The 17,288-nt window shown below is 43.1% G+C and overlaps 1 protein-coding gene and 1 long non-coding RNA gene across 2 annotated transcripts; both read right to left on the bottom strand.

Annotated features, from left to right (window-relative positions):
• Positions 1 to 3,889: 3,889 nt before the first annotated feature.
• LOC116590811 lies at positions 3,890 to 4,218 on the bottom strand. The gene is made up of 2 exons (XR_004285746.1): positions 4,172 to 4,218; positions 3,890 to 4,086 (listed from the first exon to the last, which is right to left on the bottom strand). It is a non-coding gene; the product is annotated as an uncharacterized LOC116590811 (long non-coding RNA).
• An 8,629-nt stretch (positions 4,219 to 12,847) lies between these two features.
• LOC116590805 (ribonuclease pancreatic-like) lies at positions 12,848 to 14,479 on the bottom strand. The gene is made up of 2 exons (XM_032343127.1): positions 14,415 to 14,479; positions 12,848 to 13,531 (listed from the first exon to the last, which is right to left on the bottom strand). Exon 2 carries the CDS (start codon positions 13,504 to 13,506, stop codon positions 13,051 to 13,053), a length of 456 nt encoding a protein of 151 aa, XP_032199018.1. The 5' UTR covers positions 13,507 to 13,531; positions 14,415 to 14,479; the 3' UTR covers positions 12,848 to 13,050.
• Positions 14,480 to 17,288: the final 2,809 nt, after the last annotated feature.

Raw genomic sequence — 17,288 nt, forward strand, 5'->3', positions numbered from 1 at the left:
TTGTCATTACTTAACATAGTTTGTTTTTGCCACTGCAGCTGTCATTTCAATTCCTACTGCTCCTACTTCCTGTTGCCAATAGTGGCACACTTAGCATAGACTCTTCCAGGGAAAGTGTCACTCAACTCCTTTCTGTCTAGTGCTGAGGCTCATTACATACTTCTCTCTTTTGCAAGGGGACCTCTGAGCCCCTCAGACATGTCACCTCACTCTCAGGTGTGGAGAGAGCTGTTGACCTGGGATTTGACTGCTGGCCCTCAGGTTGGATCTTGCATGACTCCTTGTGGTGAGCTAATTTAAATTTCCTTCAGATGAGAGTCTACAGTCCATGTTGTCTCTTCCTTTAGGAAATCTGTGCTTTCTTGGGGTACATGAGTGGCTCAGTGAAGCCCTCATTGCTTGAGGGTCATGTCATGGTCTGAGGGTTATGGGATTGAGCTCCATTTTGGGTTCTGGGCTCAGTATAGAATCACCTTGAGATACTCTCTCCCTCTGCCCCTGTACCACCCCATTCCCCTGTTCCCACTCACTTTCTCTCTAAAATAAATAAATAAAATTAAAAAAAAAAAGAAATTTAGGTTTTCCTTTTCCTATTCTCCTGAGGCCATGCCATTTCTGTGACAAGAAATACAAGAGCTACTGACACCTCAACCTGATTCCTTCTATTAGGTATTTTATTTCTTCTCTCTATGCCTTGTCACCACCATCTCATATCCCCTTGCCTCTCCCCAGCCCCACCAGGCTCTTTAGGGGGAGAGAAGATGCCAAGCTTTTCCTGCTACAGGGCTTTTGCACTTGTTATTTTTTTCCTGCCTGAAATGTCCTTTTATGTGACTGTCTCCTCATTTCTTAAGTTTCACTTTAAATATCCCCTCATCAGAGTTCTTCCCTAATGTATAAATAATGATTGTTGAGAAATAGTCGAGTAAGGTAGAGTAACTGAGTGGTTGGGTGAAAGGAAATTCAGACTTTTACTAGGTTACTTTCTCCAAGAATCTGCTGAAGTGTCCAGGAATATTTATACAATATATAAGTCCATTGTGATTACTGATCAGGTCAATGCACCCCTTTCCCTGAGGATGATGCTATGTTCCTACACTGGTACTTACTTAATGTGAACACAGATCCTTGTGTCTACTTCCCCTGCACTTGGCTTGAATACTGTGAACCTATGCAATGTAAATATCAACACTAAGATGAATACTACTGAAAGCTGCTCTAAATTGGCAGATTCAAGTCCCATGAGAGAAGTTCCCCTACTGGGTACCCACTTTGTGAAGTGCCAGGTTGTCCTGGCCTTCTCATGCCTTCCCACTGAGAGGGGCCTTGAGTATTTAGCACCCTTGGAATCCAGGCTCTTGAAACCTGAAACTTCATATTTCTGTCTTTGTTTCTAAGACCTGACATAAAGAAGTGACATAAGGGAAGGTGAGTCTGACTAGCACAGCTATTAAAGGAATCGCTTGGTTTGGAAAGAACCATTGTGCAGCACAAATAACTGACACACTTATAACTACTTCAGTAGGTGGCCTTTCGGATAGGCATTATGTTTGGCTGCTACTCAAAGATAGATCAGGCTACAATGCACTTTGACCTACCCTGGACTGTTAACCCAATGAGTTAGTAGTTGGAAAGGAAATGGAAAGGTATGAGGGGTAGCAGAATATGCCATCCCAAATATTCCTTTTTGGCATAAGAATTATCTTAAGCTGTTTATTGTGAGAAAGTGTAGACCAGGAGAAGTTCTAAAAGCAGAGTAGAGGTTACACTTTTGTAGGGGAAATTTACATTAGAAAAGGGTCCAGTACAGGAAGTGAGCCATGACAGGGATCACTTTCATCTGGGAGAGTCATCTTCATTCCAGGGCCAATTTCCTTTTACAAAATTTTCCTCCTCTCACCTTCTTGTGAATTGCTTTTACCACTTTTAAAGCCCTAGATCCCTATCCTTTCCTTAGCCCAGGATGGTCCATAAGTCCCAGGTGGATAGCTGCTTTTTAGTCTCATATTTTTGTGGGGGTCCACTATGTATGTATATAATTAAAATAATTTTTGTCCTGTTACTCTGCCTTTTTATATTGGGGGTGCGGGCTCAGAGCTAAGAACTTAGAATGGTAGAAGGAAAATTATTTTTCCTCCCCTACATCTGTACCTAAGTTCTTAATCTCAGGCATTTTCTGAATCCCAGTCCCTTAATTTCTATGTCTTCTACCTCTTCAAAAACACCATTACTTTCGTGAGATTTCAGTGTTTAAGTAAGACATGCATGCTTTTAGCTCCACTGTATTTTTTTTTCCTTGATCTATGCTTTCTTTCCATGCATTGCAATAGATCATGGGAGAATTGATTCTAAGGCTACAGGGGATTATTCTCCTTACTACTGCTGACATTTAAAATTATCTGATGAGATATGGAAACCAAGAGTAAAGATGTAGGATGCATTGGTTGTCAGGGTTAGAACCTGTGTGAAAGTACTGTGGACATTTTATGAAATATCTGTGCCACCTCCAAATAAACATAGGTTTATGTTTCAAGGGAAATATGTAAAAAGCTATGAGTAGAGTTTGATGAGATGGAGAATATTCTTGCTAAAAAGTTCCAAAAAACACAGGGGTGAGAGAAGTGGGAGAGCTCTGGGTTGCAGATTAACCTCAAAGGATGCCCAAGGACCAACTAGTTCTCCTAAGAATGTCAGCAAATGCAATCTAGATGGCTCCAGGCTGGCAATGATGTGAAAGGCATCCCAAACACACACACTCAAGGTCATTACAATGCAGCATAAAGTGATTTTATTGCTGGGAACAGAATGCAACAAACTTGGAAGACGTTCCAAGATTAAAAATATGGGGCCTGGGTCTTTCCTTGCCCCTTTCACTATTGTCCTTCTCCAAAACACACAAAGTTCCAAAGCAGAAAGGAATGCTATTTGTTTTTGTCCCCAGCTCTGGTCTGGCATCATGGCCCCATAATTCTCTCACTGCCCTCCTTCTTTCTTCTATGGGAACCATGGAAAATCAACAATGAAAAAAAAAAAAAAAAGGCAGAAGGGAGCACAAGAGAACCTGCACCAAGTGTGAAGCAAAGTAATGGGAACCTTAGTCTAATCAAAATCCAGGAGGCTGTGATCTGGTACTGTTTAAGTGTATAGGAAGCATACTATTGGGAGGGTAACCTGGCTGAAACTTGTTACATTTTACAAGGTAGAACTGGTTCTGGAGCATAGCCTTGTAGTGACAGTCACCCTGTCCCTCCAGTTTGATAGCAGTAAGTCATGTTAATATGATTCTCCCTCCAGTGGCAGTATTTCTGGGCAATCTCACAGTCTGTCTTGGGCAAAAGACAGGTAGCAGCTGTGTTCTGGAAGGTGTCGTGCTGAAAGGTGTCTGAAGGTTTACAAGTCTGAGTATAATTATTGGCCCCATGCATTTCTGTCTTGCACTGGACAGGACCTGCTCTTACATGCTGAATTTCAAACCCTTGAACCCTTTGAGGTTTGGAGGCCTAGCAGCAAGTGGCACTGGCCCCCATGATCCCAGCAGCACCAGGAGGAGAAGAAATGGTCCCAGAATATCCAGCATCATCTCTTCTGTGTGGGAAGAGGGAAGAAAATAAGAAAATGATAGTAGTAGAAGCAGTAAGAGCAAAATTATCATTCACAACCATTTAGATCTTCATTGTGCCTTTCAAGATTTAAGTCTATTTTTTTAAAACCATCCTCTTTCCGATGTGATTCTCACAATTCTATGAAGGTCCACAAGCCCGGGGAGAAGAAATGTGAGTTAGGATGACTTTTCCTCTGACTGGCAGATCCCATTCCTCTCTGTCCTGTGCTTATGGGTCCAGAATCCTGCTTCTTCCCTCCTCCCTCTAGAAAATTTCTCCTCCGTCTATTTAACCTGGGCCATCTGGCCATCATCTCGGCTCTAACTCCCCAGCCTCCAGGCTATTCCTCTTACCAGGTCTCCTTGCTTGGGGTCCTGCTGAGGACAGACGCAGTGGTTAGTCCCAGGCTCAGAGGCTTTTGTCTGCAGTTCCTCTGCCAGGTATGCCAGCATGGTCTGCTTGTAGCAGGGATAGTTTCTGAGCCCTAGGGAAGAGGAAAAGGAAACCTAAGGCTTGTAAGATGCCCTTCTTGTGCACAGTGTGGATGAGACCCACATCCTCCAACTCACTGTTTAAAGCCAGTATCCCTGCAGATGCAGGAAGACCAAGCCTCCTTATAGGTACAAAGGAGAAGTTATAACTTCCTCAAAGAAATTATGAGGAAATGGTGACTTTCTGATATGGGTTTGGTGCTTCCTTCTCCATAGGAAGCTTCAGTGTTTGGAACCTCTATGCTTTCAGTTCTTTAGGAGAAAACACCCAATGTAGATTTGATACAATATTTTCTAGGTACCTGGTAATGTTGTGAATTGCAAGAGCAGACTCCATTGAATTATTGATTTATGGGTATGTTGTTGGGCCAGACTCTCTGCTACTCATGTATCTTGATGTATTTGATCCCAGATCCCAAGTTGTGTCTCACTTTCCAGAAGAATGTTTATCTCCAGATTTTTCTAGGACCTCCCAACAACTCTCTGGAAACACCTTAGCTTCCTTACATGTGTATAAGTTGCCCCTTATAGATTCAGGAGTTCATAATCTAATGAAGGAGATGGTCAGATTAATAGAGACATACATTGTACATTAATAACTGTAAATGCCTCTTTTGGCTGCGGTGGAGGAGGTGCCAGGGGGCTCTGAGGAGCTGGTAGATAGAAGGCTCTAACACTTGAACTTATTTTCGGATTAATAAGAAGTTAGGTGAAGAGGATGGTAAAGGGCATCCCATGAGGGAACTGCATGTAAGAGGAAGCCAGAAGCTGGTTCCTGGACCCATTCTGAAATCATAAGGATCACTGTAATTTTATTATTTGCATGGTACACTTAGGTCTAAGTTGTGTTGTTTCCTATTTAATTATGTTTTATGTACTCTGTTTGAAAAATGTATTTATTTGTTTGAGAGAGAGAGAAAAAGAGCATGAGTGGGTGGAGCGGCAAGGGAGAGGAGGGAGACTCCCCATCCAGCAGCACTTCGTCCTATTGGGGCTCAATCCCACCACCCATGAGATCAGGACCTGAGTACAAACCAATTGGAAGGTCAAATGACAGAGACACACAGGTGCCTCTGTTTTCCTTACTTCTTAAACTTCAGCACAATCAATCATTAACTTTGTCTTTTTACTTCTACTCTGCAGTACCTAATGATTGTAGACACATAACAGAGACCAGACAGAAACATTTATCTTGATGTATCTGATCCGAGATCACAAGTTGTGCCTCCCTGTCCAGAAGAATGCTTATCTCCAGATTTTTCAAGGACCTCCCAACGAGTGTCAGGAAACCCCTTAGCTTCCTTTCATGTGTGTAAGTTGTCCCTTATAGATCAACAGGGTAAGAGGGCAAGGCAGCTTTGGGAATGATCCCCTTCTTTCTCCTTGGGCTGCTCTCTAGACTACAAAGCTTTCCTTGCTTTAAATCCAGTGTCTCAGAATTTGGCTTGCTGCACATTGGGTACACGGACATGTTGGAGTCTGGCAACAGAGACCCATAGGCATGAAGGAGAAAGGCCAGTTTAGGGTATTTGCCTCTTCGGTCTGTTCTTGCTTTTCCACTGGTGCTGTAATATGCTTACTTGGAATCTTCTTGTTTTTTGGAGGGCTCACAAAAATGTCTCCTACAGGGACTCCCTGCCTCTAGCCTCTTTTCCTTCCAATATGTTTTACACATCCCTTCCAGATTAGTACTCCTTGAGCATCAATAGAATAGGGGAACACTCTTGCTTTTTAATTCCTTCATTTATCTACAGGATAAAAATGATGTCTTTTCAGAGCAAAATCACAAGATATAAGGTTAATATACAAAAATCAACTGCTTTCTTAGGTACCAGTAACGAACAATTGAAATTTGAGAAAAAAATTTACATATGCACCCAAGAAAAATGAAATATGTAGATATGAATCTACTAAAAAAATGAACAAGCTCATTATGAGGAAAACTACAAAACTCTGCTGAAAGAAATCAAAGAAAATCTAAGTACATGAGGAGATCATCTTTGTTCATGCTGAAGGAAACCAGACTCTGTGACCCCAAGCTATGGCTCTTTGACACAAATAATATTTTGTACTAAGGGCAGTTAAGAATCCATAAATGCAGGAAAAGCTCTCCTTTTTTGCCTAAAGGTAGGATATAAATTCTTTTCCTGGAGTCAATGTTACCAGCCAGAGGTGGCACCAGAGGAATCTGAAACAAACCTTGTTATACTAACCCTTTTCTTTCTAGTTATTTCTTCACCATTTCCAACCCGTAGACCAAACAAGTCTCTACAAATGTATTGTGTCTTTGTCTAGAGGGTATAAAAGCTTCCAGTGCTGGTCGCTATTTCAGGTCTTCATTCCCTTACGGACGCTCCTATGTACATGTAAAAATTTAAGCGAATTTGTATGATTTACTCTTACTTATCTCTGTCAGTTCAATTTTGAGACCCAGTCAGAGACCATTAGAAAGCCGAGGAAGATGGCTTCCTCTCCTACAGTGATATTATGCACTGTCCAAACCCATAGAAATATATAATGCAGAGAATTGATCATTATTCAGTTGTGGACTTTAGTTAGCCATCATCAATATTGGTTCATCAATTATAGGAAAAGGATGACCCCCCCCAAGGAAGATGTTAATAACAGGAAAACTGTGGGCTGTGTGGGTAGGAAAGTGGGGAAGGGAGAAGCACAAGAGAATTTTCTATTCTTTCTACTCATTTTTTTTGTAAACCTAAAAGGGCCCTGAAGAATTAAAGCTACTTAATTAGAACCAAACCAAACCAAACCAACTCAAACCAAATGAGTTGTCTGTGTATCTAATCCTCATGTTTCCTGTTCTACAGCCACAAGCCCCACTTCTCTCTGAACCCACTAGCAGAGGCAAACAGTATCAGATTACCCCTGTTCCTAACTGGAATTCCCAACCCTGCCCTCTCTCATCAGAAGTGCCTAAAAGACTCTTAAGAAGGCCTAGATTCTAGGTCTCCTGAAACAGACTCTTTGGGAAGCAGGTCTTTTTTGCATGTCTGTGTTTGATGAGCTCCATGGTGAATCTCATATCCATTCCTAGTGGAGAACCATTTTTCTTACCTGACACTGATTTTCACCCAGTTCCCAAGTTCTCAAGACTGGACTTCTACCTGATTCCTGAAACAAAGTTTGTACCTTGTCTTAAAACACCTATTTGAACGACTGCAAGAAAGATTGGAGAGGACACAACTGGAATAGTCTCCCTCTCCTCCCTATCTCTTTTAAATTATCCCAAATCTTACAAGTGTAGTGGAGGAATAATATCCATTTCTTCTACCCTTCTACGTTCTCAGCTGGGACCCTATAATAATAAGAATAAGAAAAACCCAAACAGATTAACAAGAGAAAAGTATTCCCATTTATTTCACATAGGTTTATGGTGAGAGGAGAGCCTTCCCAAGGAAATAAGGCTCTAAAAAAGTGGTTAAACCTGAGCGTGTGTATGCTATGTTTGATGAAAGGTGGAAAGTGGTGGAAAGATGTGCTAGAACAAAGGGTACAAGCTAAGTGTAGCAATTGGTGGGCAACTTAGCAAGATGTTTGTTCAGATGTCACTCCATTTTTGCAGAAAATGACACTCCTTTCCTCTGGGTGTAGGAAACCTTCTCCCAGGAGGGTTTAATGACCTGCTTCCAGAGAAGGTCAGTATGTCTTTCCTGTACCTGTCTTTTCTCAAATTTCTTCAACTTAAAAGATTGAATTTGCCAAGTTGCCATATTCTGTAATAGGATGTCCTGAACTCGGTCAGAAGCTGTGTGTCATGTGAATGGACCCTGGCGGTTGGCTGATAAACCTTGGTCCAGGCCCACAATCCTAAAGCAAGTTCAGGGCATTTGACGTGTCCATTTTGGGGTCTCTGCTGCAACACGCCTGTGTTTTCTCCACACTGCTGCCTGGCTTGAAGGGGATTAGTTCGAAGGCCTGCTATTTGGGCTGTTTCTTTCTCTAGACTTTTATATGCTTGCTGACTGCAAAAGTAATGGTGCCAAATTCTTGTCATTGAAAGAACATTAGCATCTTGAATCATACAGGATATCAGCCATATTTAGCCTCTTAGAACACTCCCTCTTCCATGGTTGCTGAGGTCTTTCTGTGTCAGACACCTGACAAGTGAGTGGTCAGAACAGTGAGATAGAGACTGATACTATCTGATGAGCTCCACATTCTTTTTAAGGTTTAGTATTATTGTTTCTGCAGAGCTACAGGTTTGATTGTCAAAATGGCTGACACTGAGGAACACTGCCTGAAAGTAAGCCAATAGGCTTCAGATAAAGTGCACCTACTCTGTACCACGAGATCTCCATCACGACGGTGGTTAGTTGTGTGGAAAGCGGGGGTGTGTGCTTCTGTCTGCTGGGCTGCTGCAGGGTGACAGGTGAGGGTGTCCGGGTCAACTCAAGGTTTCATCATGATGGTACTTACAAGTTTTCTTCCTAATGCCATTGCCTGGACTTTTTTCTAATTTTAAGATTTTATTTATTTATTTGACACAGAGAGAGAGATCAAAGTAGGCAGAGAGGCAGGCAGAGAGAGAGGGGAAGCAGGCTCCCCGCTGAGCGGAGTCCCTGATGGGGGCCTGGATCTCAGACCCTGAGATCAAGACCTGAGCAGAAGGCAGAGGCTTAACCCGCTGAGCCACCCAGGCACCTCATTTTTTGAACTTTCTATTACCAGGATCTTCCTTACTGACAGAGAAGGGGCTGCAGTGAGGTAGTCCCTTTAACTTTTTCCTTTATATCTATGGACACCTTGCACATGCAAATGGTAAGCATCAATGCAACACTGAGAAATAAATCTGGTAAAAAGGATGTTTTCCTTTGGTCATTGTTTGTTAGGCCCCAGTTTTCTTTTCCAGATGCAGTTCAGTTCTTTATGTCTCTTCATGGTCTTTATTTATTACACAGATTTAAGTATTAAATATTATTAATATATGCAATGGAATATGATTCAGCTGTCAGAAACATGAAATCTTGGCATTTGCAACAACTGGGTGGAACTGGAGAAGTTATGCTAAGTGACAGAAGTCATTCAGAGAAAGACAATTATCGTATGATCTCACTAATCTGTGGAATTTAAGACACAAAGCAGAGGATCATAGGGGAAGAGAGGAAAAAATAAAACCAGAGGAAGCCAGAGAGGGAGACAAACCATACAGACTCTTAACGATAGGAAACAAACTGAGGGATGAGTCACTGACCTGTACCTCTGAAACCAACAATAATTGTATGTTAATTAGTTGACTTTAAATGAAAAAAATTTAAAATAATAATAAACTAATATATTATTTCCAAAAATATAAATAAAAATAAAAGTTTACTGACAGTGTACCTGGGAGGCTCAGTGCGTTAAATGTCTGCCTTGAGCTCAGGTCATGATCCCCGGGTCCTGGGATTGGAGCCCCTGGTCTTGAGTGGTCAGGCTCCCTGTTCAGTGCTTCTTTCTTGACCTCTGCCCCCTCCCTTGTTCACAGGCTCTCTCTCTCTCTCAAGTAAATAAAGAAAACATTAAAAATGGTGAATTAACATGTATCCTCATGCATGTGTTTCTCTCCTCTTTTCCCATCACCAATAATAATATTTTTTTATTTTTAAAAGATTTTATTTATTTATTTGACAGACAGAGATCCCAAGTAGGCAGAGAGGCAGGCTGAGAGAGAAGAGAGAGGAAGAAGCAGGCTGCTTGCAGAGCAGAGAGCCTGATGGGGAACTCGAACCCAGGACTCTGGGATCATGACCAGAGCCGAAGGCAGAGGCTTTAACCAACTGAGCCACTCAGGTGCCCCACCAATAATAACATTTTATACACAATGTTATACACTATTTCCTATTTGCCACTAAGAATAAATTTTGGACATATTTTATGTCAGTAGCAAAGGTGTATTTGGTTCTATTTGCATAGTATTTTGTTGTAAGGAAATGCATCATATTTTAACCAGTCCTATGTTCAGGACATTCTGTTTGTTTGCCAACTTTTACCAGTATAAACCAGTTAGAAGGAATATACTGGAACAAAACAGCAGCCCGAAGCCCCATGAATTTATCTGTAGTGTGCATGCTGTCCATAAGTCCCTCCGCGTGCTACCAGTCTTCCCTGGAGATAAGTTCTGAAGCTCCCACATGAGTGTGGGTTCTAGGGGCTGTGGGTTGACAACAGGAAACCCTTCCAGATGCACTTGCTGTTACCAGACCTAAGGAAGCCTAGGAAAAGTGAACATTCTGGACACAACTGAGTAGTTATTATTGTTATTATTATTTTTCCGTAATGGGTATCTGAGAAGTCAGTATCAATTGGATTAGACTTTGGTCTTTTAATGCTGGAGACAGTTAAAATAATAGTCATTTTAGTATACGACGGACAAACTAAGATATTAGGATGGACAGCTAACTTATTTTTACATTCACTTGGAGCATATTCTAGAACAGATTGAAAGTTCCCATTTGTAAGACAATTTATCAAAATTGCCTCACTGAACCCTTACACCAGACTACAAGGTAGTTCTGACAGTCCCCATGCTAGAGATTGTCCTGAGGCCCAGACAGGGTGGTGATAGCAGGGAGCAGCAGAGTCCTGAGGGGCTACTTCCAAGCTCCAGGGCTCTTCCTTGAGCACTGCTGCTCAGAGGAGGGCAGGGTGTGGTAGGGTTAAGGTCAGTTCTGCCCATTTAGGCTGCCTCTGAGTCTCATCTCTAAGAAGGGTACATCATCCAGACTGAACTACCTGGCTTGTCAGGGCTTTGTTTCCTAGGTAGTCATGTTTCCTTAACAAAATGTATTTGTAGAATGTGACAGATGGAACTAGCCTCTGTTCCAATGGTTTTCTCACCTTTCACACCCCTGTCATCTCCAGGTGCAAGCTGTGTTTACTTTTTTTTCTATTTTTTAAGATTTTATTTATTTATTTGTCAGAGCAAGAGAGCACGAAGCAGGGGGAGAGGCAGACAGAGGGAGAGGGAGAAGCAGGTTCCCCACTGAGCAGAGAGGCCAAGGAGGGGCTCCATCTATAACCCTGGGATCATGACCTGAGCCAAAGGCAGACATTAAAGGTCTCAGGTCATGATCCCAGGGTCCTGGGATCGAGCCCCGCCTCAGGCTCCCTGATCATCAGAGAGCCTGCTTCTCCCTCTCCCTCTGTCGCTCTCCCTACTTGTGCTCTCTCTCTCTCTGTCAAATAAATAAAATCTTTAAAAGAAAAAGAAAGGAAAAAGAAAAAAAAAGTATTGAGGAAAGAACTGATGGTTTGACATCTCCGTGTGTCTAGATTGGCTGCAGGAATTTCAGGAGTGCATGGATGCTGCAAAAACTACAAGCTCTGGACATCACACTACGGAACTTAAATAAATATCAAGGCTGCCATGGAGTGCACCCGCCATTCCTAAAAGCCCAAGAGTCAAAGGTAGAATTCTGGAAAAGTGAAGCTACGCTTCCTGTGAGAAAAAATGATTTTCCTCCTCCCCTTGAGTGATTTGATCAGTGAACTTTCCAGAACAGGACGTCCAATAGAACCAAGGGAACTATGTACCCTACTATGCCATCTTTTCTGATCTTGTTTCTCGGGTCTCCCTAGACCTACTTCCTTGATGCCATATCCATAATTACTTCTACCTTACTTTTCTGTTTTTAAAGATTTACTTATTTATTTGAGAGAGAGTGAGCACAAGAGAGCACATGCAAGGGAGGGGCAGAGGAAGAGGAGGATAGAGAGAGAGAGCACATGTGCAAGCAGGGGAGGGGCAGAGGAGGAGAGAGATAAGACCCTAAGCAGGCTCTGAGCTGAGCACAAAGCCCAATATGGGTCTCGATCCCAGGACCTTGAGAGCATGATATGCATGAAATCAAGAGTAGATCCCTTAACAGACTGAGCCACCCAGGTGCTCTCCCCACCACACTTAGGAAAAGGGAGACTGCAGGATTTTCTTCCTGAGTCCACTCTGGTAGCAGAAAGAACAAGGACTGGAGGCCAGGAGACCTGGGGTCTAGTCTCAGCTGTGCCACTAAGTAGCAGCAGCCGTGAGCAAGTCACTTACCCATTCCTGAGATTCAGGCTGTTCCTCTGTAAAAGTGGGGATTACTATCTCAGGGATAGCAAGTGGAACACACACGTTTACCTCCATCGTGCCTTCAACAGAGGCTACCGTTCAACCTCATCGCTTATTAAAATTTTTTTCTGCAATGTTCTAGACAGGCCCAATCTATTAAAGTGGATACATGAGTCAATATCTACTTATTCTCATTTAATTTAATAATCCTTACAGTCCCTTCTAGCTCCTAAATGCAATGTCCTGACTTTCCAACTAAGAGATGGTCACTGTGATCTGGTAATAGCTCACTCAATAAAAGGAAAAGGAAAACTTAGGGTCATAATTTCATCCCCTACTCCTGCCCAGCCAGGGTCTGAGCAGGATTTTCTTGAGGTCACCCTGTCCTTCCTTCCGTGCCAGATTTTGGTATTTGAGCTCCCCTCCATCAGCTCACCCAGCAGGACAGTCCCAGACTGTAGCTCCCTTTCATCTCAAATAGCCCATACTTAACAGCTTCATATTTGACAGCAAGGCATCTCTGAGCAAAGGAATGATCTCAGGTCACGGAGAACCAAGAGTCAGGAGCAAAGGCAAGTAATGATTCTATTCGATGCTTACAAAATCTACCCAGATTTACAGTTCTCACCCAAGCAGGAACTCAGTCACACGACAGTATCAGGATGGTGACAGTTTCAGAAATCCAGGTGGTTGCAACTGTATTTTACTGAAAGAATCCAGGAAGTGGTTTTCACAGGGACCCCCTCACCTCCCAAACCACACAGGGGCAGGTCCTGGGTAGGAACGCATGTGTGTTTGGGACAGGAGCCCTGGCTGGAGTTCTTTCAGACCCAGGAAGGGAGAGGGGAGAAGCAGTTACCACAACAGGGAGGTGGGGCTTCTTGCTACTCTGGCCTCAGGTGCAGACCTACACAGAACCATCAAAGTGGACTGTCTCGTACTGTACACACTCACAGGCCACGATGATGAATTTCTCTTGCTGCTTGGTCTCATAGTTGCATTTGGGGTATTTGGAGCCTTTCTTCAGGCGGCAGTCGGTGATGCGCATTTTGGAACTGCTTTGGTGGCAGTTGGGCTTCCCGTTCTTGCAGGTTACATTTCCCTGGAAGCAGATGACCTGGACATCTGGCAGAGGCTCGTGGATAAACGTGTTCACCGGCTTGCAAAATCCAACCGTCATATTCCGGCGCTTCATCATTTGGTTGCAGTAGCTGGCATTGACGGTGGAGGTGTTCGAGTCTATGTGCTGCCGCAGGAACTTATCGGCCCTCGACTCCTTGGCCAGAGAAGGCTGGACACTGCCCAGCACCAGCAGCACCAGGACCAGTAGTGGGAACAGGATGAAGAACCTCTCCTGAGCCATGGTGGTCTCACTCCTCTGGAAGAGCCTAGCCAGGAAAGGGAGAGAAGAGAAAAAGCGTTGCCTGAGAAAGAACCCCAGCTCCTACCCGTGGCCTCCCTGGCTCACAGTCTCCGTTTGGGTCAGCCGGAAAGGTACCCTTCCTCCTATGCAATTTTCCAAGGACTGAGATGCTCACATAGACTCTTGTCGAAGAGTATTTAAGTCCTACTAGCTGGAGACAGGTGGTCTTTCCCTCTGGTTGGTGACTTGACAGTGAACTAAAATCCTGCAGTCCTATGTCTGAATATTAGAGATTTTAAAATTTAAAATCTATTTGAGGGGGCACCTGGATGGCTCAGTCTGTTAAGTGTCTGCCTTGAGTTCAGGTCGTGATCTGAAGTCCTAGGATCTAGTCTTGTCTCGAGCTCAGCTCCCTGGTCACTGGGGAGCCTGCTTCTCCCACTCCCTCTGCTGCCCCCTCTGCTTGTGCTTTCTATCTATCCCTGTCAAATAAATAAATAAAATCTTAAAAACATTAAAAAAAATAAAATACTTTTGAAGAATAAGTACATTTATACCCAGTGCTCAAGGTGCTTATCAGGAAATCCTTTTGAATAAAACATGAGCTGAACTGTATCCCTGAAATACCACATGACCTATAGGATCATGACGGACAGAGTGAGGCCTATTGTTCTCCAACACAAGGGCAACAGCCCAGTTCCTAACACCAGTATCATAGAGGGATGCCATTGTATTCCCAAGAGCAATGCTTCCCTCCCCCAGTGCCTTTGTTTCCCTGCAGCCCACATGCTCCATCCCGATATTGGTCCAGCTCAAGTTTTTTCAGGTGCTAACCGCAACCACCCTGGTCCCTTTAATCCAACACAAAAGAAGAAGGAGTCCCTGAGACCATCTCTTCAGCCACTGACCTGGATCTCTAGCTTGGTCTCTAGGACAGAGCAGAAGGCCAGTCTCTGTGATCCCGGGATCCCTGGAGAGGGAATCTTATACAGATTACAAAGGGGTTTGGCTTCCAAGGAAAGATAGGTGGGAGGAGCATCTTGGTTTCACTTTAGTGGGAACCAAAGACATTGTGAGGAAGGGCATTGTAGGGAACCATCCACACCACTCTTTTTTCAGGACTGCTGAGAAGGGTGAGTCTTGTTTATAGGAACCATACCATGTGAACCTCATCTGTCTGCTGGCTCACAAGGAGCAGCAAAGAAAGCCACTACGGTAATGATGCCTGAACCGCACCAAAGTCCTTGTCATCTCAGGGGGCCATTTGCATCAAACAAATAACCCTTGCAGGTTTGCAAGGGACACATAAACACATGATCCCCAGAGCACCAGAGAAATGGAGGTCCTCTGTCTCCCCAGGAGTCCTGGCGTGACTGGAATTCCAACAGCACCTCTTCTGGTGTGGGGGCATCCTGCTTTCTGCAGCTGGAAGACTACATGGACCTAGGGTCTGGGAGGGGGAGTCTGGGCTGGGAGAGGAGGAGACCTGCGACCTCACCCAGTGTTGGCCACTTCAGCTCTCCTGCATATGGAAGGTGGATGTGGTACAGTTCTTGGCCACAGCAACCACTCCTAGAAGGTCAGAGTGGAGGAGAGGAACTAAAATCAAACGAAACCCCCAAGGGATGTCAGGCTGGCTCAGTCACCAAGGCACGGGACAAATCTTATGACTTTGCTTCTGTATCCATGTCCTGAAACTGTGCCCTGGGCTTTTCACTTCCTGAAAGTGGCAGCTGGAATGCTGAGGGTGTAACCTGACCATGTGAATGGCTTTTCCCCTCTTTAGCACATCATAATCTTAATTCAATACACTGGCTTTGATTTCTCAACACACCAACATAGAATTATTTACTCTGGCACTTAGAAATAAGTGAATAAAATAAGGCGTTTGCTGACAAAACAATAATATAAAACAAAACCTAATGGAGTTATATGACTTCATTAAAGCAGTCTTCTACTAAAAAATTTCTAAGAATGGATTTGAGGTTACAAAGAAAGGCTACTCATCAGAAATATGAATTCAGGAAGGAATAAAGAAAGATGGTGATAAGTATGTGAACAAATCAAAGATCTTTTGACTACATAAAGCAATAATTTCTTGTTGAGTTAAGAAGATAAAATTAAAATATATGTCAGGAACATAACTTGGAAGTGATGTGAATTTCCGTGTTCAAGAGATGACTAAAAGTATTGATTAGACTTTTCTATGTTTAGTATGCATTTGAGAATTTCTAAGATAAGCAATGAAAAGAAGGGAAACACAGGGTTTGAATTCCAAACTAGCAGAGAATAAGTAGACTGTGGATCAGTTAGGAGAGTCTAGTTGTGCTGCAGTAACAAACAATCTCAAAATTTCAGTAGTTTAAAGTTTCTTTCTCATTCCTGCTACATATCTATCTTGGTCCAGCCTAGGGGCTCTGCCTGCTATTGTCACTTGGGAAAACAGGCTGACACAGGCTTCCTCTTGACACACACTGTCTTAATCAAAGAGGCAGAGGAAAGAACATAGCACTGGGATGCCCCGGTGGCTCAGCTGGTTAAGCATCCTGCTCTTGATTTTGGCTCAGGTCATGATCTCAGGTCATAAGATCAAACTCTGAGTTGGACTCTGGGCTGAGCTTGGAGTCTGCTTGGGATTCTCTCTCTCCTCCTCCTCCTCTGCCTTTTACCCACTCTCTCTCTCTGTCTCTATCTAAGTAAATAAATAAAACCTAAAAAAAAAAAAAAAAGCAGCACCGCAGAGGACAGCTCTTAATGCTTCTTCTGGAAGGGACATATGTCACTTCTATTCACACTTCATTGACCGGAGAAAACTTCATGGTCACATTTAACTACAAGGGACAGAGAAATAGGATCCTTCTAGGTGCCTGGAATGAGAGAATTATTTTGAACAGCTTTAATGGCTGTCACAAAATGACAGACAATTACACCACAAATCCAAAAGAAGGGAAGAAAGGATAGGAAATAGAAATGCCAGACAAATGAGACTAATAGCAATGGCAAAATAAGGTAGTAGGTATTCACTGAGGAAAATAAAAATGAGGGGCGCCTGGGTGGCTCAGTGGGTTAGGCCGCTGCCTTCGGCTCGGGTCATGATCTCAGGGTCCTGGGATCAAGTCCCGCATCGGGCTCTCTGCTCGGCGGGGAGCCTGCTTCCTCCTCTCTCTCTCTCTGCCTGCCTCTCTTCCTACTTGTGATCTCTCTCTGTCAGATAAATAAATAAAATCTTAAAAAAAAAAGAAAATAAAAATGAATAATTATGTTATATAAATGGACTAAATGGTACAGTTAAAAGACAAGATTGATAGAAAAAAACTAACACTCTTTCTCTGTCTATGTGCATATAGAGAGAGTATACCCACACATTATGTGTATATTTATATATATACATGTACATATAGATAACTTACAATTTTTAAAAATGTTTAAGAAGGTAATATTTTATTAGATGATGAGATGTGATAATCAGGAGATCAATAGAGTATTTGCTGGAGTACTTTCAGAGAATCCTTATTCACTTCCTGAAAGTGGCAGCTGGAATGAAAAAGTCAGAGTGAAAGAAATGGAGTTAATGAGGAGGCTGACAGTGATGAGATAGAGTAAATTTGTGCACTAACATGATGGGGATGGCTGGGGAGAAGGTCACATGAAGGGGTGCACATCTTTGAGGAAAGAGTCAGTATGGGAGAAGACAGTGAAAATACAGCACAGAGAGAGAGCATAGCTCCAGGAAGGGGGCTGACATGGGTAAAGGAATAAGAGACTGTCTTGTCTGTGAGGAT

The sequence above is a fragment of the Mustela erminea genome, chromosome 5 (assembly GCF_009829155.1).
Source record: "Mustela erminea isolate mMusErm1 chromosome 5, mMusErm1.Pri, whole genome shotgun sequence".
Classification (NCBI taxonomy): Eukaryota; Metazoa; Chordata; class Mammalia; order Carnivora; family Mustelidae; genus Mustela; species Mustela erminea.